Source organism: Lissotriton helveticus, chromosome 5_1 (assembly GCF_964261635.1).
Source record: "Lissotriton helveticus chromosome 5_1, aLisHel1.1, whole genome shotgun sequence".
NCBI classification, from domain to species: domain Eukaryota; kingdom Metazoa; phylum Chordata; class Amphibia; order Caudata; family Salamandridae; genus Lissotriton; species Lissotriton helveticus.
In genome coordinates, this window is record NC_136065.1 from 128,923,699 (window position 1) to 128,950,990 (window position 27,292).

The 27,292-nt window shown below is 48.8% G+C and overlaps 1 protein-coding gene across 2 annotated transcripts in view; it reads right to left on the minus strand.

Annotated features, from left to right (window-relative positions):
- CNTRL (centriolin) overlaps positions 1–27,292 on the minus strand; it is a 1,008,983-nt gene that overhangs the window by 618,886 nt on the left and 362,805 nt on the right. For both annotated transcript variants that reach the window (XM_078641873.1, XM_078641874.1), the window contains one exon: positions 16,417–16,551. In XM_078641873.1, the coding sequence (XP_078497999.1) occupies positions 16,417–16,551 (135 nt within the window). The remainder of the gene's footprint in view (positions 1–16,416; positions 16,552–27,292) is intronic.

The window sequence follows — 27,292 nt, forward strand, 5'->3', positions numbered from 1 at the left end:
CGCTGAGCAGGCATTGTTCCTGACCTCAGAGTGAGTTTCAGAAAGAAACCTGTCTGTGGTGGCAGGCTGGAAGATGCCAGTCAGCCAACACACTAAGTGACACCTCTAAGGGTACATGTCTTCATAAATCTGGTACTGACATCAGTACAGATTTATTAAGATGACATGTTTGATACCAAACACCATTACTTTCAGTGAAGCCATCATGTAGCTGGGCAACTCGTAATGACCAGTGCCCAGTACATATTCTTAAAATGGATTTCTGAACACTTGCAATGACTAGCCCGCGCTTCCCTGCACCGGGCTGCTAGCAATGGAACTATGCATCACTGGGGCACATATGCTCATTTGAATGTGCTCTCACATGTAATATAATGCACCCTGCTTTAAAGCTCTAAATGCCTGCTCTAGGGTGACTTACATATAATACATGCAGTGTGTGTGGGCATTGCACACAGGGTATGTGCAATGTCATGTTTTCAGAATGGCTTGCACCACCTCAAGCATCTTGCAGTGGAACTCGGGAATGCAGTTTGTGTGTGTGGGTGCTTTGGGTGGCATAATACATGCTGCAGCACTTAAGAACCCTCTTTAGTACCCATGCCATGTGTACCATTTACCAGGGTCTTACAAGGGGCTAAAGTTCTTGACAATTGGGGTAGGTTAAACATATGTATCATTTTAGGGAAACAGCACTGGCACTGGGACCTGGTTACCAGGGGCCCTGTGCACTTACAATCAAAAGCATCAGTATCAGTGGGCAAAAGGTGGGGGTGGCCATACTTAAAAGAGTCACTTTCCTACAATGTGAAAGTAGGCATCCTTTAAATCCAGGTTGATCAAATTGCCTTGTCTTAGGAGCATAATGACATCTTGGAACCATGTTCAAATGCTCTGATTTGATGTACTTGTTGAGAGGCCATAAGTGTAGGATGGGCCTCAGTCCTTTTTGGGGATGAGGAAATACAGTGAGTACATCCCCTTGTTTCTGTGGTGGCATGGCACTGGCTCTATGGCTCCTTTTTGTAATAGAGCCTTTACGTCCTCTTGAGAAGGTGCAGATGTTGAGGGGCGAGGGAGAGTGGTTGTGGTGGCATGCTTGGCAGTGTTGCAGTGATATCCAGGATATACTAATGTTTCACAATAACTAGGACCCCTGGTCGGAAGTGATGTTGTGCCATTGTGGTAGGAACCCCTACAATCTTCCCCAGACAGGTGTTGTGTGCTGGGAGGGAGGTAGGTACAGGGAGTCACTGTTTGGTAGGGGCGGCAGACTTTGCCGCTCCTCCCCTATCTCTGCCTCTATAGTTATTCCCTCTGTATGAGCCTCTAAAATACCCCCTAGTAGGTGTGGTGTTCTGCTGCTGCCTTTGAGAAGAGGAATGTGGTGCTGCAACGAAAACAGGTTGAGATGGAGATTGTAAAGCTCCCATTGCCTTGGCAGTGTCAGAATATTTTTTGATTTTCTCCAGCATCTGATCAACTTGAGGGCAAAAAAAATGTTCTCCATCTAACAGTAAGTTGATCACATGCTGTTGAACTTCTGGCTTAATTTCAGAGATTTGAAGCCAGGCATGCCTCCTAATAAGGATACTTGAGTTACCCCTCTTGGGCACACCTAGTGAATGTTTTAGAGATGGTTTGGCCTTCTAATACTATTACCAGCAATCTCTGTTTGTATTGGTCTGGTAGTTGTTGTATAAGCTTTCCCATCTCATCCCAAAGGCACGATCATACTGTGCCAAGAGCCCAACGGAATTGGCAATTCACCAATGGGTTGCAGATTGTGCTGCACTCTTTTCCCTGCTGCATCATATTTTTTGCTCTCCATATCGGGAGGCAGGGCATCCCCGGTACCTTGACTATCAGCTCTTTTACATGCAGCATGTACCACCAGGAAATATCGGGGGAGTGGACCAGTAGTTTATGGTGGGTCCGAGGCAAGGCTTGTATTTTGTACCCTTTGTGTAACCACTGTGTCCTTCTGGCCTCTGGGTTCATTGAACTTCCTGTGTTGACTCAAGCATGTCTTTAAGCATTGGCAGAAACTGGGTGGCTCCTTGTGAATGTGAAAGGGTTTCTAACAAGAAGTCCTCCTCTTCTTGTACAGAATGAAGTTCTACCTTGTAGAAATGAGCTGCCCTTTTTAATAACCTCATCAGATAAGAGAAGGCTTTGCTGGGTTCAAGTCTGAATCATTGGGTCCCTGAGGTACCACCGCGTAGTCCTCACGTGGATCATCCTGTGGATCCTGGGAATAGAGCTCATCAACAAAATCTAATTGGGAGGGGCTCCCTTCCCCTTAGTAAAAGCCCTTTGGTGATGGGTGTTGTTGTGGGGTGGTGGAGGGGGATGAGGAGGTGGTGGCGACGGTTGCGGCAGAGGATTTGGTAGAGGAGGAGGTGTCGGTGGCAGCATGGGGTAACCAGGTGGTTGGGGTAGTGGGCTTGTACCCCTGTCATATCTCCATTGTTATTTGTTTCTCAAAGGTGACTTGACTCTTTCGAGGAAGAGTCTGCTGGACCTGAAGTAGAGGCTTGGTGATAATTTGTCCATATGAGGATGAAACCTCAGGCATCATTGGCAACAGTCCAGCTCCTCCTGCAGATGTTAAAGTATAGGCTGCTGTACTTCTCAGTCTGCTGTAGAGGGACGACTGTATTGAGCAGGCTGTCTGGACTTCAGAGTTATTGTTGACCCCGATTAGTGTTTAGGCTCCGAAGTCTATTTCCCCTTGCAGAGCATATTTCAACTCCGATGCGGGTTTCAGAGTCAAGCTTAACCTGGCGCTAGAAGAGGTTTTCGGTGCCGATGGGTGTTTCGGCTCCAAAGTGTCTCTCAGATTCGAACATATTGTCGACGTCGAGGAGGATTTGCTTTTGGAGTGCTTAATTGATGTTGGAGTAGGCCGCGATGTTGACTCCAACGCTTTGGATCATCGCCGACTGTGGCTTACAGGCGCGGCCGGCACCAATCTGAGGTAGAGGGGGTGGGGCCGGAAAGACAAGTGAGGTGGGGGGGTGACGGAGGAGGGGGAGGACACAGGGGAAGCGGCTATGAAAAAATTAAATTAAAAACATACCTTTGACGCTTTCTTGCCCGTCTCTCCTTCGTAGTCCTTCCTCGCTTTGCCTCAGGAAGCACGTCCAGGCTCTAAGTCAGCTAATCGCAATGCGACGTAATAGCCACCAGAAAAGCCACTTTCCATGTGAGAAATTGTATCTCACAAGAGTGAAGTGGCTCAAATGGTGGGCCCATGAGCCTGGTGAGGACGATGTTGAGGTTCCAGACAGGCCAAGGCGGGTGTCTTGGAGGAATCACCCTTTTCAGTCCCTCCATAAAAGCTTTAATGGCTGGCACTCTGAAAAGGGATAGGTGCTGTCTATTTTGAAGATAAGCTGCCATTGCTGCTAAATGTATCCTGATGGAACTATACGCTAGATTACACTTGTATAGGTGCAGCAAGTAACTTATGAGATTTTGCGTGGAAGCATCCAGCGGATTTATGTTATTATTGGAGCAATAGATAACAAAGCTCTTCCATTTGGCCGCGTAGCAGGCCCTTGTGGTAGGACGCCTAGCCTCCTTTATGATGTCCATGCAGTCAGGGGGCAGGTTTAAGTAGCCAAACTCTATGACTTCAGGCGCCATATCGCCAGGCTCAACTGTTGCGGATCGGGGTGCTGAATGTCTCCATGGTTCTGAGTGAGGAGACTGGGCGTGAGCCGTAGGCGTTCGTGGGGGACCACGGAAAGTTCTAGGAACGTGGTGTACCACGCTTGCCTTGCCCACGTTGGAGCAACCAGGATGAGCGTCATGGAGTGTTGCCTTAGTTTGCGTGCCAGTAGCGGAATGAGTGGAGCTGAAGGAAAGGCGTACGCAAATCTGTTCGACCAGTTCATCCATATCGCATTGCCCTGAGACTGCGGGTGTGGGAACCTGGCGGCGAAGGTGCAGCATTTTGCGTTTTCGTGTGTGGCGAATAGGTCTATCTCTGGATGACCCCACCGACGGAAGTATGGTTGGAGCACTGAGGAATGGGCCTGAGGGATCCGTCCTTTTTTGGGATTAAGAAGTACAGAGAGTACACCCCTGTTCCCTGTTGTTCTCTAGGCACAAGCTCTATGGCCCCTTTTTGCAGCATGGATACGACTTCTTGCTGCAATAAGACCATGTGCTCTGCGGACATAGGACGGTGCCTTGGGGGTATGTTGGGTGGAGTGGAGGTTAGTTCTAGACAATAACCGTGTTGTATAAGTTGTCTCACCCACCTGTCCGTGGTTATGCTTTCCCAGACTGGCAGGAACTGCTGGAGTCTCCCCCGACCGGTGTTATATGGGCGGGGGGCAGTGACAAGACGTCACTGCTTGTTAGTGGCGGAGGATCTGGGATTATTATTTCCACGTCCCCTGCCTTTGGTACTGTTTCCACGATATCCACCCCTATTGTTCTTGTTATAGGTGGTTTGTGTGCCTCCCTTGCTGTACTGGGCTTGTTGTGACGCTTGTCCTCTTGAGGCTCCCCTGTTACCGGAGCGACAAAAGGAACCGCCCCTGAACTGCTGAGACTGCAGAGCCCCCATGGATTTCGCAGTTTTGTCCTTTTTAATCTTCTCCAGAGTGGTGTCTACTTCTGGCCCAAACAGGAAGTTGGGGTTTACTGGTTTAAATGAGCAGGGTAGTCTGGATTTCCGATTTAAATCCAGAGATGCGGAGCCAGGCATGCCTCCTTAGCATAACGCTAGTGTTTATGGCCCTAGCTGCTGTGTCGGCTGCATCTAACACGCACTTAATGGACGCGTTGGAAATTAACTTTCCCTCCTGTATAAGCATTTCTGCTCCCTCCTTATAAGTATCTGGTAGGTGTTGCAGTAGCTGCTCTAAAGTGTCGTAGTGTGCCCTGTCATATCTTGCTAACCGGGCTTGTGTATTGGAGATTCTCCAAATATTAGCAGCCTGAGCAGCCACACGTTTTCCAGAGGCCTCCAAGATCTTGGATTCCTTGTCCGGAGGAGGAGCATCACCCGTTGTTTGCGAGTTGGCTCTCTTGCGAGCATTAGCCACCACCAAGGAGTCCAGTGGGAGTTGGCCCTTGATGTAGGTAGGGTCCACGGGCGCAGGCCGGTACTTCCGTTCAATTCTCGGGTTTATCACCCTTGCTTTAGTGGGCGCTTTAAAAATGTCACTTTCATGTTTGAGCACACTTTTGAGCATAGGTAGAGTTTTTATAGATTTTTCAGATGTGGAGAATGTATCAAAAAGGAAGTCTTCCTCCACGGGGTCAGCGTGCATATCCACATCATGGATATGTGCCGCTCTTTCAATGAGCGCGTTGAACGCAGCAGTGTCTTCAGTAGGCGAAGTTTTGACCGCATATGACAGGGGTGGTGTGTGGTTCATCAGGGTCAACAGTGTCAGCCCATGGCTGGGACTCCTCTTGATCTGTGTCCATGGGGTAGTTAAACTGCTCATCATTGTCCTCTTCCACCACGTCCTCAGTGACTGTTGTGGGTGAGTAGGAATAGCCTTGCCCATATGTATGTATGGGTTCAAAAAGAATTGGAGAGGTGGTGGAGTCTCTCTTTTTCTTTAGTGGTATTTTGTAAGGCTCCATAGGTGTTTCAGGTCTGATTTTCCGTTTGTAAACGGTGAGCCTGCCTGATTCGGAGTCGATGTATAACTTCGACTGCTCGTCGTAGCTTGGTGGCTGGAACTTCACGTCTTCGGTCCGAGGCTGGGCGGGTGCAGCTAGTGGTGTTGCCTTGGACAAGTCTGTAGCCTTTTGGGGTTGTACAGCCTTAGGTCTAGCCGTTGGGGGCAGGCCATATTTGATAGGCGCCAAAGGCATCGGTGCCGGACCGACCTGCTTCGAAGGCTTCGACTTCGATCCGACCGACTCCGACTGTTCCGCGTGCTTGTGCGTTTTCGTCGCCTCGACGCGTTGCTGCAGAGCAGGGACGCTTGTGATGGTGGAGGAGGATTGCTCCTTCGAGCCGATGGTGTTTTTCGGCTCGAAGGCCTTGACCAGTTGCGGCTTCTGGATCTTCGGATCAACAGCCTTTTGGGCCTTGAGTCCTTTGGATGAGGCGCCATCTTTGGAGCCGTGCCTCGACGTTGACGTCGACGTGAGCGGGACGTGTTTAACAGCAGACACAGGCTGTGTCGCTCCGATCTTCGGCTCAACGCCCCCTGTCGACTCCGATGGGTCGAGCACTTGTTTTGACTTGGACGGCTCCGAAGTCTTCGAGCCGACGGTTGTAGCCAACACTTTCGGTTTCGATTTTGGGTCTTTTGCTTTCGGTTTCGATTTTTCCACTGAGAGTGGTCGATCTACCGATGGCTCTTTGGAAATGTTCTTAGTCGGGCCTAGAAGTGGGACTAGAGAACGTTGTCGAAGATCTTGGCTAAGGCCTTCCGACGATGCCTCGACCTGAGCCGTGGAAGTGTCTGTATGTGGCCCCGCTACTGCGGTTGGGCCTAGCTCCTCGCTTGAGTCGTCGTCGACGGCTCCGAGAGGTTGTGCGTCGTCTCCTACCTCGATGATGTCTTCATCATGGACGTAGAGTTGTTCCTCGTCCTCGTTGTAGGTGGAGTCTGGCTCCGACGCGGGGTCCGAGTGTTCCGGTTCGTCGTCTTGTACATTTTCGTCGTCGTCACCACCGAAGATGTTTTCTGGGTCTGGTGCCAATTCACGCGCCGACTGTCGTGCCGCGCGTCGAAGACGGAGAGTTTTCTTCGACCTGAACTTCGAACAGGCCATGCAACTGGCCTCGTCGTGATCCGGTGAGAGACATTTGTTGCACACCGGGTGCACGTCGATGTGGGGATATTTTGAGTTGCAGACAGGGCAGCGCTTGAAGGGGCTCCGTTCCATCGTCGATCGTCGACGGGCCTTTGGCGTCGAAGACTAAAAGTCTTCCGAAGTAGAGTTCAAAGAACAGGAAAGCTGAAAGGCACCGAACGAAAGACAATACCGACGCCCCTAAGGCCTTTTGGCCCCGAAAAAGAGTAACTAGTATAATTTCCGAACGTGAGTCAAGAAGTACATCCAAACCCAATGGCGGAAAAAAACAATCTGAGCATGGAGGGGATGCCCATGCGCACTGTAGTCCAGGGAGGAGCCACCTATCTCGTGATACTTCGAAGGCTCTTCCAGGACAACAATGTGCAATCATCCGGACCCAACACTTGGCGGCGATCTATGCATAGATATAAATTCAGCAGCCCACGTGCCTCGAACACTGGATATGTCGGCGCATTCGACACAGTGAATCACAATACACTGCTGGAAAGACTAGAGAACATGTGAGTGAAAGGACGGGCACTGAAGTGGCTGCAAACATATTTGACGGGCAGACAACAGTTAGTGACCATCTCACCGTTCACATCTCCAAAGACCCCTCTGCGACATGGGGTGCCACAGGGCTCTGCAATAAGCCCTATTCTATTCAACATCTATCTGCGCCCTCTGATCCCAATTATCACATCCTTTGGAATCGATCTAAAAATTACGCGGACGACACACAATTGGTGTTTTCCCTGGAAGGAAATCAAGCAGTATCCATATACAAATTCCAGAGGTGCACGTATCCCACCCCTAACTGGCTCAGGGCAAACTCCTTACAATTCAATGGAGATAAAACAGAGGTAGTATACTGCTCCACGGCCAAAATGACACAGCTTTTGCCATCTGAGTTCAGACTCACCCCTATGGCCAAACCACTGCTTCCAGTAATAACAGTACATAACCTGGGGATTTTAATGGATGATAACCTTTAAATGGAGTCACAAGTCAATAAAACAGTTAGTATTTGCTTCTCCCTTATAAGAGCACTACGTCAGATTCTCACACCACTGCCCAGTGCTACTAGACCCCAGTAGTGAGGACTATAATTTTAAGTAGACTGGACTACTGCAACTCTCTGTACCTGGGAGCACCACAATCAGTGCTACTGAAGCTGCAGAGGATCCAGTCCATAGCAGCCAAATTGGCATTAAATAGGCAGCGCAGGTCCTCAACGACCTGAGCTTTAAAGGACCTCCACTGGTTATCCATCAATGAGAGAATCCAATTCAAATCCCTCTGTACTGTGTTTAGAGCAGTACATGGTTTGGGTCCAAAGCCCATGCAGGATAAATTCACCTGGTATACTCCTGGGAAAAATCTTCTTTCTTCCAGTGCAAATCTGGTAACCACCACTAGATTCAAGAAGACCAGGACAGGTGGTAGAGCATTTGGTGTAGTAGCCTCACAACTTTGGAATGATCTTCCCCTGAACATCAGACAAATTAAATCTCTGCTCCCATTCAGAAAAAGCTTAAAGATGTGGCTCTTCCCTAGGGATGAGTAAAATGAGCTCTCTAAATCAGCGAATAGGCTATCTGTTCTGCTTAGTGACAACTTGGTAAGTCGCAGCGCCAGGATACCCGTAGGGTGACAGTTTTTGCACAATCTCCATGCCCCTTCATTGCTCCATCACGCGTGTGAGGCATCAGTTCCGACGATTCCAGATGGTCTTCTTGGACCTGAATGCAAGACAGGTGGAGCATGAAGCCTCGTTGTGTTCTGGAGAAAGACACAGGTTTCTGACTGCGTGCTGGTCTGTCCACAAGTACCTGGAGTGGCATTGTGGTCAGTATCTGAAAGGTGTCTTTTACATTACGCTGCAACCATTCCCAAAGGCGAGCAGAGGTGAATAAGGCCTGTCGCTGATAAAGGAGAGCTCTCTTGGCACAGAAACAGTCGACCACAGCGGTGTTGATAGAAAAATATGGGTGCACAGATTTTTTTTTTTCGAATGGCTCTGACAAAGTCTGCCTCATGGCATTGACTCGGAGCCTTGACGAAGCACATCAGAAAAGATGGCTGAAGAAACCAGTCTAACTATGGAGCCAATGTTTATGCGCAATACTGCATAAGGAAGGACTCACTATACCTCGTGACTCGAAAGACTTTCTTTGAACAAAAATAAGTTGTATGCATCCGAGTCCAACACCAGATAGGAGGGGTATACACAACATGTGCATCTACAACTACACACACCACGAACGCACAAGTTACTACTTGTGTAACGATATATCTGTAAGAGACATTAGTTAGTGATAGATTCCTTACCTTAGAATATCCCCAGGCGTCAGACTGGATCCGGAATTTTTTTGCGTAGCAGTACCCATGTTCGTCGGTAGGCGTCGTCCGCGGCACCGCGTCCCTCGTCGGCGCCGTGATGACGTCGTCGGAGTACTTAGACGCCGCCTCCGCGTGCTGACGTCAGTTCTTATACACAGCTTTTCCGCGCCAGAAACGCAGAGCCATGATAAAAACCAACACTGGTGCCATGAAACTAGGGCCCTGAAAGGGGATGACCTTAACCCTAGATATCGGTTCGCAGAACGGGGAGGATGGGTGGGTCGGTAAGGAATCTATCAGTAACTAATGTCTCTTACAGATATATCGTTACACAAGTAGTAACTTGTGCATCTGAAAGAGACACGTTAGTGATAGATTCCTTACCGTAGAATAGATACCCCAGCAATACCAACCCCGGTGGTGGGTCTGCGAACCAATAATCACACCAGAAAGTCCTGGAGGACGGAACGGCCAAAGAAGCAATCCCTCCGGACTTGGCTGTCCAGGCAGTAGTGTCTCGCAAACGTGTGCAGCGAGGCCCACGTAGCTGCCTGACAAATGTCCTGCAAGGGCACTCCCCAGCCCAGGGCAGTCGTAGTCGCCGTGGCCCGAGTGGAATGAGCCCTCAGCCCAACAGGAGGTTCCTTCTTGGCCAAGGAGTAACACGCCTGGATGCAAAAGATGATCCACGAGAGATGGTCCGCTTGTGCACCGCCCGTCCCTTCTTAGCGCCCGCGTAACCAACAAAGAGTTGGTCATCCACCCGGAACTGGCGTGTGCGATCCAGATAGTAAGATAGCGCACGTTTTGGGTCCAGACGGTGGAGCCTCTCTTCCTCTTTCGCGGGATGCGGAGGCGGAAAGAAGGTGGGCAAGGTGATGGACTGCCCGATGTGGAAGGCCGTGACAACCTTGGGCAGGAAAGAGGGTCTTGTCCGCAACACAACCTTGTCCGGATGGACAGAGAGGAAAGGAGGTGTGGAAGAAAGAGCCTGGAGCTCACTCACTCTCCTGGCAGAGGTGATGGCAACCAGGAAAGCAGTCTTCAAAGTAAGAAGACGGAGAGGACAGTTATGGAGTGGCTCAAAGGGAGCACACATTAGATAAGTAAGTACAAGTTTCAAGTCCCAATGGGGCATCACGAAAGGTACAGGAGGAAACATGTGTGTGATGCCCTTCAAAATAATATTTACAATTGGGGACTTGAACAACGATGGCTGATCAGGTAGCCTTAAGAAGGCGGAAAGGGCAGAAAGGTAGCCCTTGATAGTGCCCAGAGCAGAGCCCTGCTGGGCAAGAGAAAGAAGAAAGAGGAGAACCTCAGAAAGGGGTGCAGAGAGAGATCCACAGCCTTTGCTGTGCACCATGCCACAAATCTGTTCCACCTGCAGGCGTATACCGACTTTGTGGAGGGCCGCCTGGCTGCCAGAATGACATTACAGACTTCAGGAGGCAAGTCAAATGGCCTCAACTGTCGCCGCTCAATCTCCAAGCTTGTAGGTGGAGACTGGACAGGTTCGGGTGGAGGACCGTCCCCTGCTGCTGCGACAGAAGGTCCCCTTGAAGAGGCAGACGAATCGGGGGATCGACAGACATGCTGAGTAGCTCTGGATACCAATATCTTCGTGCCCAGTCCGGAGCCACAAGGATAACCTGGGCTCGGTCGCGCCTGATCTTCTTCAGCACTCTGGGCAGAAGTGGTATAGGCGGAAAGGCGTACAATAGACCGCAACTCCACTCGTGACGAAAAGCGTCTCCGAGCGAGTGCCTCCTTGGAAATTTCAACACGCAGAACTGATGACATTGCGCGTTCTCTTCTGTGGCGATTAGATCTAACCAATGCTCCCCCCACTGCTGAAAGAGACCTTGCGCCACGTCCGATTTCAGACGCCATTCATGATCCATCATGCACCGACGGCTGAGTTCGTCCGCCCTGGCGTTCAGAGAACCTGCCAGGTGTTGAACCACCAGGGTCACGCCCTAATGTTCCAGCCACTGCCAGAGGCGCAGAGCCTCCTGGCAGAGGGTCCACGACCTCACCCAGCCCTGTTTGTTGCAGTACCACATGGCGGTGGTGTTGTCCGTGAACACCTGCACTACACTTGCCTTCAGTGCAAGTCGGATCGCCCGCAGCTCCAGAAGGTTGATGTGCAGCTGGGACTCCGCCGAAGACCAGAGGCCTCTGATCTCCGCCTCTCCCATGTGGCCCCCCCCAGCCTTGGAGGGACGCGTCCGTCACAACTACGTGCTCCGGTTGGGGTAGGGATCTGCCGCTGACCCAATCGCGGTCCGTGAGCCACCACTGCAACTGTCTCGCAGTGCCCTCCGAGATCAAGACATGGTCGGACAAGTTGCCCTGATGCTGGGCCCACTGAAACTTCAGGTCCCACTGCAGAGCCCGCATCCGCCACCTGGCGTGATGCACCAGAAGGATGCTGGAGGCCATCAGCCCCAGAAGCCGCAGCGTCAACCTGACCGAGACTCGGGATAAAGGCTGAAAGATCAGAATCAGAGCCTGAATATCCCAAACCCGCTGTTCGGGAGGATAAACCCGAAACTGTGCCGAGTCTAGAACTGCGCCGATGAAGAGGAGCTTCTGAGAGGGACACAGGTGTGACTTTGGCACATTGATGGAGAACCCCAGCAGGTGCAGGAGGTCGGCCGTAGTCTAGAGGTGGCTGACGACTGTCTGGGGCGAGCCCGCCTACAACAACCAGTCGTCGAGGTAGGGGAAGACTGAAACCCCTAACCTGCGCAGATGAGCTGCAACCACCACCATCACTTTCGTGAACACCCGTGGCGAGCTGGTAAGGCCGAAGGGGAGCACGGTAAACTGAAAGTGCTCGTGGCCTACCGTGACCCGCAGGTAACGCCGGTGGGCCGGCAGGACGGGGATGTGAAAATAAGCGTCCTGCAAGTCCAACACTACCATCCAGTCTCCAGGGTCTAGGGCAGCTAAGACCTGAGCCAATGTCAGCATCTTGAACTTCTCCTTCCGGAGGAAGCCGTTGACGTTCCGTAGGTCCAAGATAGGGCGTAGGCCCCCTTTGCCCTTCTTGGGTACCAAAAAGTAGTGGGAGTAACAACCACACCCTATTTCTGGCCCAGGAACGCGCTCGATGGCCCCCTTGGCCAAGAGGGACGTAACTTCCTCTCTGAGAAGTGTCAAGTGATCCCCCGACACGCAGTGGTACTGCCGTGGCATGGCTGGAGGGGTCGCCTCGAAGGGGAGAGAGTAGCCCCTTCAGACGATTTGCAGCACCCACCTGTCCGATGTGACAGTGCGCCAGTGGAGGTGGTGATGGCGAACCCTGCCCCCCACTGGCGCCACATGGGCCTGAAAGCACGGACTAGGAGGGTTTTGAGGCGGATGCTGCAGGGGCAGGTATGGACTGGCCTCGCAGTTGTCCCCTACCGCCGCCACGGCGGTTTCCACGTCCGCCACCGCGCTGGATGGTAGTCTGCGGCACATGGCTGGCAGAACGTGTGGGGGCGCCACTTCCTTGGCCACGAAAGGAGCGAAAGGCAGCAGTTTGCTGGGGCGGGGCCGAGAGGCCCAAAGACTTGGCCGTAGTCCTGGAGTCCTTAAAGCGCTCAAGCGCATGGTCTGCCTTGTCGCCAAAGAGGCGACGGCCATCGAACGGCATGTCCATAAGTGTGTTTTGGACATCGGCCGAGAAATTGGCGGACCTCAACCAGGCGTGAGGACGAATCGCCACCGTCATTGCCATCGCTCTGCCTAGAGAGTCGGTAGTGTCCAGCCCACACCGGATGGATTACCGTGCCGCATCCCGGCCTTCCACAAGGGCCTGGGCGAGTTTAGCCCGTACCTCCATCGGGCATTCTGGCAGCACGGCCGCGGCCGTGTCCCACAGAGAGTGGGTGTAGCGGCCCAAGAGGCACGCGGTATAGACTGACCGCAATCCCAAACTCAGTGAGGAGAATACCTTCTTTCCGTAAGTCTCGTACCTCTTGGATTCCCGGTCGGGGGGAGCCGACGATAATGCGGTCTGGGAATTGGAGGCCTGGATAACCAGACTCTCAGGGGTGGGGTGGGTAGACAGAAAGCAAGGGTCACCCGGAGCCGGGCGGTGGCGTTTTGCCACGTTCCTATCCACAGGCTGCCCTGTGGCGGGCCTGGACCAAGTGCCCAAAAGAACGTCTGACAAGGCCTCATTAAACGGCAGCAGAGGCTCGGCTGAGCTTGACTGCGGTTTAAGGACCTCAGTGAGGAGATTAGTCCTCACGGCAGCGACGGGGAGCTCAAGGCCCAGGGCCTTGGCCGCCCTCATCAGCACCACGCTATAAGCAGCCCCCTCCTCCGTAGCCACGCTAGGAGGGGAGACAAAACCAGTGTCGGGAGAAGTGTCCAGACCACTGGCCTCCCCAAGCTCTCCTGTCCAGTCCGCAGAAGACTGACACTCACGTGCCAGAGGGTCCTCAGACCCCTCCCAATCCTCCTCATCACCCACCGCATGGTACTCAGGCTCAAAAGATGGGGTCGGGTCATAGAAATAATAATCTCCCATCGGCGTCGAGAGCGGCGCCGCTCCGGTGCCGGACCTGAATCGAGGGCTGGACCAGGGACGACGTCGTCCTGGGACGGCGCCGGGGGCGACACCCGTGGGGCCGCCGCCGGCGAGGTCGTGAGGTCGACCAGCGGCGACCCGGATCCGGAACCGGACCCAGAGGGGCCCTGCGGCGTCGGGACCGAAGTCGCCCTCTTGGGGACCCAGTCAGAGCCGCTTGGCCCGAGGGCGCCGCGGAACCCGACCGAGGAGCGAGCGACCTTATGGCCATGAGGAATGTTGCAATCTCCTCCGGCGTCGCGTCCTGCCCAGGGACCGGCGGGTGTAGAGCAGGCTGCAACACCTGCGGCTCCAGCAGAGCCGCGTGGGCGGTGTCCCCCGAACCCCCGGCCGCGTCGGGGGGAGTCAGAAGAGCGATGATGTCTCTTCGACTTCTTGTGCCTCTTACATGAGGACTTCGAACCTGAAGACCGATGACGACTCCCGGAACTGTGGTGACTCCGGCCCAGCGACCGGTCCCTCGACCTCCTTTCGGACCGGGACCTCGAGCGGTGCGGGGCGGACTGCCGAAGCTCGAGTCGCTTACGGGACCGCTCCCGTCTAGCCTTAGACGTCAGGGCCCAGTAGTCGGAGCAGACCTTGTCGTGGTGGTCCAGGCCTAAACAGTGCAGGCACCGGCGATGGGGGTCGGTAACCGACATCAGTCGGTTGCAGTCGGCGCAGGGCTTAAACCCAGGCTTCCCTACCGGCACCGTCGGAGTCGAATAGACTTCGAAAATGGATCAAAAAGGATCTCAAAAGGTTAGTCAAAAAGTGACTAGGGTACAACTTTTTCCAGATCTGCGCTAGCTGGCGCGGAAAAAAGAAGAACTGACGTCAGCACGCGGAGGCGGCGTCTAAGTACTCCGGCGACGTCATCACGGCGCCCACGACGCCGACGATGGACGCGGAGCCGCGAACGACGCCTACCGACGCGCATGGGTACTGCTCCGCAAAAAAATTCCGGATCCAGTCTGACGCCTGGGGATATTCTAAGGTAAGGATTCTATCACTAACGTGTCTCTTTCAGATATATAGTTCACAGTGTTGCTTCACTTTAATGCGAGGTCTCCGTAAGCTGCTGCCTTTTCTACCTTTACAGGCAAGAACAACTGTAGTCAGGAGTACCATCCTCAGCCGCCTGGACTACTGCAATGCCTTGTTACTGGAATCACCTGGCTATCTGATTTCCAGACTGCAGAGTATCCAGGCGGCAACAGCTAAGTTGGCACTCTCACGAACCCGCCGATCTTCTACAACTCAAGCATTGGCTGACCTGCACTGGCTCCCAGTGCCGCAGAGGATCCTCTTCAAGTCCCTATGCACCGTCTTCAAAGCAGTACATGGTCAGGGCCCTAAATCACTCCAAGATAAGTTCCAGTGGTACGATCCCACACGGGCCCTCCGCTCCTTCTCCACTAACCTTGTCAGAGTACCTAGGATTAGAAAAGCGACGCAGGGTGGCAGATCTTTTAGCGTAGCAGCGGCCCGCCTTTGGAATAGCCTTCCAATTGAAATCAGGAAAATCAGCGAATTACTGCTGTTCCGTAAAAAAATCAAGACATGGCTCTTTCCAAGGGTACCACGCCCCCCCCCCTTCAAAACACTCTTTGTTAACAGCGTTTGTTTACAAAGATAGTCACGACGAATGTCTCTATCTCATAGACTGGTCCAGCCACTGCATATGGCACCTGTACGGATCTGTCACAGACATCTGCTTTTCAAATTCTTTACTAGTCTTAGGGGATTATCTGGGAAAACAGCTTGGAAATTAAATAGAATATCAGCGGCTAAGAGTTATATACCTGGCAGCTGTAGCAGAGAAACAAAGGAAATGAGGCATCAAGCATGAGCTACTCCATAAGTATTAATGGAGCACACCTTCCATTGCCCAGGCTGTGATGCCCCCTGATGGTTGTGCAATTATTTCAAGATCCAATCTATGACTGGGAGGGATTTCATAAGACACGACTCTACAGGAAAAGGTTATCTACTATAAACCAAAACTAGAATCACCTCTGCTGTGGTCAAAATGTACTACAACTAGTAATATCCATCCACTTCTGCAGGTTATCAAGTATTCCTACATTGCTGCTGTTGATGATTTTAGTCGCATCCCAATGCCAAAAGCCTTGGATATTAGCCATACAGAAGGTCCTATCCTGTTGAATCTATAACTGGCAAAATACAACTGTCTCCATCCATAATGGGGACTAAACTAAAGTTGGTGTTTAGCCAATACCAGGCAAAATCAAGATGTCTAATGACATAGCCTGAAAAGCGTCATGGGAGTCTTGTGGAAAGTTGGTGGTCTTATTTTTGATCCAAGGTATTCTGTAAAGTTTTCAACATTTGAAACCCCCTAAAAAACAAATAAAGCTCTTGCAGTAGCTTGGTATAACTTTGGTTCTTTCAGGACACCTGTTGTGAATAGGCCACCTGCAGGGATGTAATATTTCCCTTATGTTAGGATGAGTTAGTTTGTTAGTGAAGTTAAAAAGTTTACATAAAAGAAAACGAAAACAGGTTCACAATCAAGCCTCACTGTGCAAACAAGATTTCAAAGACTAGATTTCTTTTTTTTTATTATAGTTTTTGTAAATTGCTTTTAGGCGGACAAGGTTTATCCACTAAAGTAGAGGTAGGTATCCGGGTTGCCCTCGTCCCTGAAGGGTTAGCTGTACATTAATAATGAACTATACCCACACAAATGTTTTTATCACCTGCAGCTGTTGTAGCTGTGCCAGCAGTTCCCTGTTCTCCATCTCTTTTTCTTCAGAGGCTTGTGCTTTGCTGATGGCATTCTCCAAAGCCTGCCTTTCCTTCCCAAGTTCAGACTGAAGAGCTGAATGTTCCATCTATTTAAAAATAAAATGAATAGTTCATGAACAGATGTGAGATGTTAACATAAGCATAAATCAATTATAAGGCTTTGCAGTCTACAGGGGGAGCTCCGGGATGAATTTTACAATACAAATCAATTTTCCGAATTCAGACACCTACTGCTGTAGGCCAACTTCCCTGTCAATGTACCGTTTCAATAGCATACATTTTCAATATGTTTTCATTCCGGATACTGACAAAAACAAGCATTGGCATAGCGAAAAGGGCTCGCTTTTGGGACCTTATAAGTGTTTAGCCATGCAAAAGTTGATGTTATTGCACAAATGATATTGTGCTGCATTACTAAATACTTATAAGGTTACAAAAGCGAGACCTATTGACTATACCAATGCTTGTTTTTTTTTCTTTTTACGGAGTTTTATATAGTGCAAACTTTCCCCGAATCAGGTATCAGAGCACTTTACATAGCACCAGTTGCGTTACATGAGGACACACTTTTTTTTTTTTAGGCACGGGGAGATTAAGAGATTTGCCCAGAATCACAGGATGTTCAGCGTTGTTGCCGAGACTCAAACCCACTTCCCCAGATTCGATGACGACCGCACTAGCCGTTAGGCCAACTCCTCTCCCCATGACCAAGTAACCAACTAGTATGGGCATTAGAGTAGCCATTGAATCATTCATTATTCAAAACATCCAGGAAGGCCGGCGAAGTCCTTATGGTCGCTTGTGATCCACATATTGTGAGGTCCTCACAAAAGATTCTTAAGTCCACAATGCCACAAAAATGCCAAGGAGTCCTCATCAGAATCCCAGCAAAGCATAAAAATCTCCATTTGAATTTTCCACAGCCACAATGATGACCATTCGAATATTCAAGGGTAAAAAATGCGGATAGAAACTCACTGTCGTGCACATAGCTCCTAACTACTCCACCTTATACATCCCTCTGAAATGCAAGATAAGTTCCATATCTAAGTCATTAATAGAAGAAAACTTCTCTATGCCCCAGTCCTCTTTGACTACCAAACCAGTGCTTTATTTGAGCTGGAGCTTGCAGGGGGGTGGAGGTGGTGCACCAACACTTATTTTATCTCAATAACCTTTGATCTAGAATGTGAAAGAAAAACCCCAAAAAGATGGAAAAATAGTGACAAAGGCAAACGGCAGGGATGAAACTGTACCCGCAAGAGTGAGATTAAGGGGAAAGGAATTTTTGTTGGTGCATTAAGGAGGAATGAGGTGGCGTCACAACTACGCAACCTTGGTACTTGACACCCCAATCTTTAATAGCGCCGGCCGTGGGCACCAGCACTTTTGATTTTATAAATTAAGCAATGTACCAACCCTTCTCTTACATAACACAAGAGCATGAATCTGCAATAAGCCCACATATCCTTGTGCTAAAATATGGTACTTCAATATAAATTTGCATGATACAGGTAATGGCGCATCATGAGCCAGTATGTTGATTGGTCTGCGATTCTCTACCGTCCAGGGCAACTTATTAGTGTAATTAAGAGAAGACCACAATAATCATCAGACACCTAAACACAAAAACCTTACAGCAGTTTACATACCCACTGGGAATGGAAACACACTGGATAATACAGTAAGAAAAGTGCCCTGCACATCTTAATGCACTAAGGGTAGTAAAATCATGCAAACTGGGTGGTGAGGGGAGGTTTTATACAACTGTATACATATTTAACATAAAGGAATGGCATTTTGTAGTAGAGACTGTGAATGCGTCAAATTGTGGTAAGTCACAAATATTTTTCGAAGGGGTCTATGCGACTGGTAGAGACCAGAAGGGCTGAGGTTGTGGGCACTATGACAGAAGCATGACTATCGATGGATATGACTAGGCCCAATATGGGAAGCAACAACAACAAATAAATACTGACGTGTGTAGCGGCAAACAATTCTCTGCTTCAACCATGGAGACTACTGCACCCTTAGAGTAGGGTACATACATTTTTTTCATAGGTCTACAGCACCTTGCCAACAACTAACCATTGCGAATTACAACGATAACATGATACTTTAAAAGGGGCATTTATGATATCTCCTGACAAAATGTTTGATGCTGAAATAGAAACTCGGTATACAAAGTGAAACCCCATAGAAAAATGCAGGAGTACACATTGGCGGTAAAAACGTTTGGTGAAGTCAAAAAGATATTTGCAGTGGTAAAATAGAATAGAAAATGTACTGACTCTCGGAACTGGAAATGCGTATACCTGAGACATTCCCTAGTAGTAGAGGTACATTGCTTCACGTAGGGGAGGATAAATCAAAGCTTCACATTTTTTAGGCTTATGGGGAGACCATGAGAACTTGTTGCATTTTTTTAGGACTTACGACAATGTACTGTAGATCTAAACTCGGTACAGACCTCTGTAGATCAGAATAAGAAAAGCCGAAATCAAATCCTAGAGAAACCTGGAATCACAGCCAGATGACTCCTGGCAAGTGCCTCAGGGAAGCAGGACTGGAGTACAGTTTCTTCAAAATGCAACTAAATCAGCAATGCACCCGTCAGCGCCTTTATAAGGCAAAACTGCACACACACTCTAAACAGTAGTAACATAGACATGATGAATACATTGGCACACTTTTCTCTCGCCCAAGATTAAGACCATCTGATTGCAAGTGAGCTTGCAGCTGTCTGCGAAAGCTGTGACTGATAAACCCTTACCCTTGTGTGAGTTGCACTTGTGTGCAGACTCTGTCCTTTCTGCCGCACAGTACCGATCTTTATGGACTGCTGCGAGTCAATACTGTTTCAAAATGGCGGAGAGCTCTTTGTATTAACTCATTTCTGTATCTGACGGGCTCTTAATGTCGCAAAAAAGAAATGCTTTGTGTTGTATTGTCGCTATGCCTTTTTACTTAACTAGTGTATTGTGTGGTTTGATGTGCGGCTAGAGGGAGAAGGTGTAGAGTTGAGGTGCTAGCTGGATTAGAGTGTATTCTAAATGCAAGCAACATTCTTCGTAAAGTTCATGTGTAGCTACTTAACTGGGCGATCGTGAATATTGTCTTAGAAAAGGCAACAGAAATAGCGCTAAAAGCTTAATGAGTACTAGTACTATAGGATGGTATAGGGTTCGACTTGGCACCAAAACCCGGACGATCAGAAATAAAGTAACTTTAATATGTTCACAGTCCCTAATCATTATGTAATAAATAGTTAGCGTGTTCTTTCTATAAAGTGCACCTTGTCTAATTGCAGCATTGTATAACTATTGTTTTGGATCATTGATAGAGTGCGTGCCATTGAAGTGTTTGTCTGCATGGCGAGCATGCTATATCGTATACGCTGTGTAGTTCGGTGTTGTTTTAAGAATGCTCGCCAGTTTACGCATTGGTATTAAATTATTCTTTCTATTTTCTGTACACTTCCTTTCTATTTAAAGTCATACATCCCAAAATTCAACCACAGAGTCTGAGGTGGGCTGAGAAAACCACTTGATTTCAGCCCTTTTGGAAAAATGATCTATCCGAACAATAGCATGCGTTGGTTGCCAAGATCGCATGGGGTCTACGTCAATTCAAAGCTAATTTTTTCCAAGATGCATCTGGCAACTCAGAATCTGATTTTAAGAATGAATTCTTTTTAAGGACTTCTCTGAATTAATACAGACTGAGCATTTCTTAACCAAATACGAAATCTGAGAGCCTATATAATGCCACCAGAAACCCTCTTGGACTGTTAATCTAGTCATGGTTTCACCTAAATGGCCTTTGAGTGCAGGCCTTTTGAGTGCAATGGAAATAATGTTACCACGAGTGCCCAGGTGAGGTACAATGCACCCTTCCTTTAACTACATACCACCACACACAGACAAGACCCCTTTACCTTCATAACAAGCATTGGCTGCGCGAGCGGCCGCGAGACGCGATCTGTGGTGGGGGAAGAAGCGGGAGTTGTGTGCGCGCACTAAAAAATAAACAAGCACGTGAGTGGTGCGTGCGTGGAAAGAAGCACGGAAGTTGTGGGCGCGTGTCCCACGAAAGTGCTCGCTATGCACTTAATGACCCGTGACGGCGGCTACGCACGCGTAACCGCAAGCTGGTGGCCAAAGCCTGTGTTAGCGTGGTAGCACTTTGAAAAGCAGGTTTCTAAATGTCTCGCATGCAGTGCATGCGCTGGCTCAGGCGAGACCTAAAAATGGAGGAAGGTGAATAACTGTCTTTCATGTACAAATGCTCTGTGATGCGTTGTGAGGAGTAAGTGCAAAAGATTTTTAGATTGTGACTGTTGTGTGAGCTTCAACAGGTCATATCCTTATTCTACTGGAAGACCCAAGACAACAAAATGTGATGAGTGGAATTCTCAGCCGGTGGTGACTGCTTGAACCACATGCCTTTCCTTCAATTTTTCCACACTGTGCACCTGCTCACCGACCTCGCCCTCACCACCGCCCCCCGCATCCGAAGAGCGACCACCGGCAGCAGATCGTGCTCCTACCTCGCCGCAAGTCCTGGAACACCCTCCCCATCCTCCTACGGCAGATCGAAGACCTACTAACCTTCAGGAGGCTACTCAAGACCTGGCTGTTCGAGCAGTAGCACCCCCCCCCCCCCCCCCCCCCCAGCGCCTTGAGACCCTTACGGGTGAGTAGCGCGCTTTACAAATGTCTTGATTGATTGATTGACTACTTTACTTTGTAGAAAAGCACAGACAGCCAAATTTACAAATGGGCGAAATCAGCCACTGGTTGTAGGTCACCTCTTCTTGGCCCCAGAAATCCCCACAGCCAAAAAACTCTACCCTGTTAATCTGGGGGATCTCTCGTCCTGTTATAAAGAAAACGACCAGACTAGATAAGAAGCTATCTGCCCCCAAGAAGGAATACTGCACCTCTTTTTCATAGCTATCAGGTCCAGGCAAAAAGGGCCATGGTATTCTGTGCTCAGCGACACCCTCTGCAACCCGTAGGCTTGGCAACCACTGTGCCCATCATGGCAGCGAGTGTAGGCTAGAAAGCATGATCCAAAGCCCATGTAGCCCCAGAAAAGGTAACCCTGTGAGATACTATCAAAGGCTTTTTCGAAGTCTATCATTAGTAATGCTCAGGGTTTACTTAGTCTGTGTTCCATTGCCAAGGCACTAAAGGCCTGTTGTATACTGTGTCTAATAGTTGAAGGTGTATAAAGCTGCTTCAGTCTTGATGTATTAATTAGTTATGACTGCGGTGAGGTGTGTTGCCAATACCGTGGCAAGGATTTTATCCTTGATATTAATCAATGAGATCTGGCGTGGCCTTCGGTTTTAACTGTGTGTTCGGCATACTCTGCCACCAAGTATGGATTCAAATCCAACACGACAACAAGCAATACTAAAGAGGCATCAACGATAAACGTCAATTGGTTAACATTTTCAGCAGCTTATTGGTACAAGAAAAGGGAGAATGTTACCTTACAGTACCTATCAGGAGTGTTGCAGAACTTTATATCGATAGTTACAAGCTTTAAATCTGTGTGCCATACAAGTGATGCAGGAAATAATACAATAAAGCAAGTATTTAAAATGCTACACTCATGATAACTGTAACAGTCAACAAGCAGATATTTTTAAATAAGCTACACTGAGCAGACAGTGAACATCGCAGATAAGAACAAAATGAAGCTTCACTACTGCATGGGACACTAACGATGAGAGGCACAAACAATTATTTCATTGTCCCACAGATTCTGTGAGCTGGCGCCTCTGGCAGCTGACACCTGCACAGATGCATGGCTCAGAGTAGATTTTTCAGAGTAGAGTGAAGTGGAATAGAGTGGAGTGGTGCATGGTAGAGTGCAGTGGCGTAGAGTGGCCTACAGTGCTGTAGTGCAGAGTAGATTTGAGTGGCATAGAGTGCACTGGTGTAGCGTGCATTAGCACACAGAGCAGTGTTGCAGAGTAGAGTGGTATAGAGTGAAATGGTGCAGAGTGGAGTGGCTTGGACTAGAATAGTGAAGTGCAGTTGTGAAGAGTACAATTGTGCATAGTAGAGTTGGGCAGAGTGCAATGGCGTGAAGTAGAGTGGTGCAGAGTAGAGAGGCGAAGAGTGGAGTGGCATAGTGTGGAGTTGTACAGAGTAGAGTGCGCAGGCTGTGAGTGGTGCAAAGTGGGATGGGGTAAATTGAAGTAGACATGGTGTGGTAGCACACTGGTATTCTGACAACAAATCTTCTATTGAAATGGCCATTACATTTGCACAAAGTTTTACTGATAAAAGTATACAATGCACAAACGATGTGTGGAAGTGTCATCAAATAGTGTACTGATTTGTTTTGATTGTATTAATAAACATTTGATTCCACCACACTTCAGAATTACCAACAAAATGTGCTCCATTTGAGTGTTCCTAATTCTGAAATATCTGCACAGTTTATTTACAGACATTTAAATGTGGTTGTGTGCTAGAAAAAAAAAATTAACAACCTTCCTTCAGCACACCCCCAATAGCCAGCATCATTGTCACATAAATCAACTCACTTTTTAAGTCATAGAAAGAAAGGTAAACACCAAGCTCTCTCAAAAGACATAGCCTGACGTTTTACCTCTGTCTCCGAATGCATAGCAAATATGACAAGATAAGAACAAGACTAAATGGCCTGTTTACAGAAAGTGAGTACTGGTGGAAGAATACAGTAAATAGGGTATGGGCTACGGAGGGGACAAACTCAAGGTGGACAGCCTAAAACAAACAAAGCCAGGTAACAAAAACCAAGCAAATGTCAGTTACAATCACAAAGCCAATAGTAAGCAATGGGCAAAATGCATTCCCATGGAACCCTTCTGGATGTCCCCAAGTTGTTGTTAGCAAACCAGACAGCTGTGCTGTCTAATAGCCTTTGACTTAAAAGCTGCACCAGTCCATCTACACACGGTAATAGAACACTACATAGTGCAAGAAGAATGGTAAAGTGAGACTCCCAACAGTACCACCGTCCTCACACATACTGATACAGAATTTCAACAGAACACACCACAGAGTCCATCTACACCCCAAAGCTTACATCAGAGCACCAAATCTTGTTTGGAGTTTGGCAATGTAATGTCCCTCAACACAACACTACCAACCAGGCAATGTTTAAGTGTTCACCATCTGTAGGATGGTCACACTCACTTTTTGCCTGGTATTTGATGTGATTTTGACTGGAAGTGCACTGGGTCCCTGCTAACCAGGTCCCCGGTGCCAGATCGGTATAATTGTTTCCCCTAATTGGAAATACCCTTAGCACTCTCTGTAAGTCTATGGTAAATGGTACCCCTGGTACCTATGGTCTGAGGTACTAAAGATGGTCTATAAGGGCTGAACAACGAATTGTGCCACCCTAACAGACTCCTTACCAAAAACATGCAAAACTGCCCCTGCAGACTGCATGTTTTGGTGCAGACAAAAGTGAAAACACAACATGACACACATCCCGGTATTCCATGTCCCCTAACAATGAATGTAGTTATGGTAAGTCACCCCTACAGCAGGCTTTACAGCAGGGTGCTAAATATTTCATGTGAGGTCATACCTGCATGAGCAGATATGTCCCTGTGCCGGTCAGTTCCACTGCTGCCAGTCCAAGTGAACAGGGAAAACATTTTAAAACGTGACGGACACAGGTGAAAGCGAGTTCCCCAGCTACATATTGGCTTCATTGAAAATAGGGATGCTTTGTAACAAACCTCTCATATTAATAAACCCATACTGTTTCTAGTGTTGGATTTATTAACACATACACCCAGAGGGTACTTTAGAGGTGCCCCTTAAAAGCTACTGGAGCCTCCATAAATTGCACCAAGTGTTGACTTTTTAAATACAAAAGCATTTCTATTGCAAAATGCACTTACCTGATCGTATTGATTCTGGTGCCTAAATATATATAAAGATACGTGTTTTTTTTTATAAATTGGTTTGGATCTTCTTACTGAGTCATGTGTCTCACTTATTGACTACTGTGTGTATTGGTGAATGGGTAACACTCCCCTCTGTTAAGCCTAAGGCTGCTCAACCACACTACAACCAAAGGGCACCTTGGGATAGCTAGAGCAAGCCCATGTTCACTGGTAAGGGAATACCTAGACTCTGCATGTTATACCTCTTTTTGGTATATCATATAAAGAGCCAGCTTCCTACACCTTTGTTGAATGAGAGAGGCAAAATCCACCGGCTCACTCCCACAGATACAAAACAAATACCGAAAAAGCCATTTATACACAACAGGGTCACACAGGGGTATATGTTACATCACAGATCAAACATAGTATCTGGCCACCATGACTGAAATCAGCAGGAAACTGGGAAATAAGCAGAAAAGAACAAGTTACTTACCTTCGGTAACACTTTTTCTGATGGATACAGTATCTGCCTGTGGATTCCTCACCTTGTGAATATCCCCTGCGCAGCAGCCATTCGGAAATTTTTTGTAGCTCTCTACGCCGGCGAGGTTATGGACAACGTCACAGAGAGTATGACTCCGCTCGCGACCCCGCTGACGTCACTGGATCCATAATAGGGCCTCGTCGGCGTGATGACGTCAGTTTCGCCCCTTTTTTCCGTGCCCCCGAGGCACACGGACGGACCGATATAAACAAGTATAGTATACAAAATACACAGTATTTGAACCAACACACATAGTGTGAAAACAATTCAAAGGTAAAAACAAATAAACATTTCTATTGTAAAATACAACATAAATACTTACAGGTATAGAAGAGTGGACAACGGGGAGGCGGTTGGGCATGTGAGGAATCCACAGGCAGATACTGTATCCACCAGAAAAAGCGTTACCGAAGGTAAGTAACTTGTTCTTCTGATGGATACATCTGCCAGTGGAGTCCTCACCTTGTGAATAGAATCCCACAGCAGTCCCCACTCCCAGAAACGCGTGTACACTCCTCTATACCAGAAAATCTTGGAGGACAGAATGTGCAAAGTGGCCGTCCCTCCTCACCTCGGAATCTAAGCAAAAATGCTTTACGAAAGTCTGGAGGGAGGCCCAAGTTGCCGCTCTGCAAATGTCCTCTACAGGTACACCCCTAGACAAAGCCGATGTTGAAGACTTTGCCGTAGTAGAGTGAGCTCTTAGACCCTCTGGAGGTTCCTTACCAGCCAGGGCGTAGCAGATCTTAATGCACAAGATAATCCATTTGAAAGTGTGCGCTTGTGCACCGCTCTTCCTTTCTTGCAGCCTACAAATCCCACAAAGAGCTGGTCGTCCACCGGATAGTCTTTAGTTCTATCGATATAAAAGCTCACCGCCCTCTTAGGGTCCAGACGGCGAAGCCGCTCCTCCTCCTTGGAAGGGTGAGGGGGAGGATAGAAGGTAGGAAGGGTAATGGACTGCCCCAGATGGAAGGGAGTTACCACCTTAGGCAGAAAAGCAGCCCTGGTCCTGAGTACCATTCTTTCAGCATGAATGGTCAAGAATGGGGGTTTTGAACTAAGAGCTTGAAGCTCACTTACCCTCCTTGCCGAGGTAATTGCTACAAGAAAAACAGTCTTAAAAGACAATACCCTCATGGGACACTTGTGCAATGGTTCAAAAGGTGATCCCATCAAGTAGGTTAAGACAAGATTTAAGTCCCACTGAGGCACAATAAAAGGAGTAGGAGGGAATTTGTTGGTAAGTCCCTTAATGAAACGCAACACCACAGATGACTTAAACAAAGATGGCTAGTCCGGCAAACAAAGGAATGCTGACAATGCCAAAAGATAACCTTTTACTGTAGCCACAGCAAAACCCTGCTGGGCCAGAGATAAAGCAAACTGAAGAATGTTGGATAAACAAGCCTTTAAAGGGTCAATAGACTTTTCCCCACACCAATTGGCAAATTTAGACCACCTATAGGAATAGATAGATTTGGTGGAGAGACGTCTGGCGGACAAAATAACGTCCACCACAGCAGGAGGAAGGGAAAAAGAATTCAGGTTGCCCCGTTCATTCTCCAGGCATGAAGGTGTAAGCTCTGGAGATGGGGGTGTAGAACCTGCCCCTGCGACTGCAAGAGGAGTTCTGCCCTGAGAGGGAGACAGAGCGGAGGGCACGAGGAGAGGTGGAGAAGATCTGTGTACGACACCCTTCTTGGCCAATCCAGGGCAATCAATATAACTTGGGCCCGGTCTTGGCGAATCTTCCTCAGAACCCGAGGAATCAAGGGTATGGGAGGAAAAGCGTAAAGGAGTTGTGAGTCCCAACTCAACTGAAACGCGTCCTCCAAAGCTCCCTGCATCGGATACTGGAGACTGCAGAATGACGGGCAGTGAGCGTTCTCGTGAGTGGCAAACAGGTCTACCCGAGGAGTTCCCCACGTCCGAATGACGTGACGAACCACCTCCGGATGAAGCCTCCACTCGTGGTCGGCCGAGGACTGCCAACTGAGACTGTCTGCACGCACGTTCAGAACTCCGGCCAGATGATTTGCCATCAGACAAATCTGGACCAGAGACGCGGAGCCTCTCTGCAGAGACACTGCGACCCCACTCCTCCCTGCTTGTTGACATACCACATCACGGTAGTGTTGTCCGTTAGGACTTGAATCGACTGACCGCGAAGGGAAGGGAGGAAGGCCTTGAGGGCCAAACGAATCGCCCGCAACTCTAGAAGTTTGATGTGAAGCAACCTTTCCTCTGGAGACCAAAGACCCTTGATCTCCAGACCCCCCCAGATGAGCACCCCACCCTAGAGTGGATGCATCCGTTATCACTGTGGCAACCGATGGAGGCAGATGGAAGGGCTTTCCTTGAGACAGATTGCCCT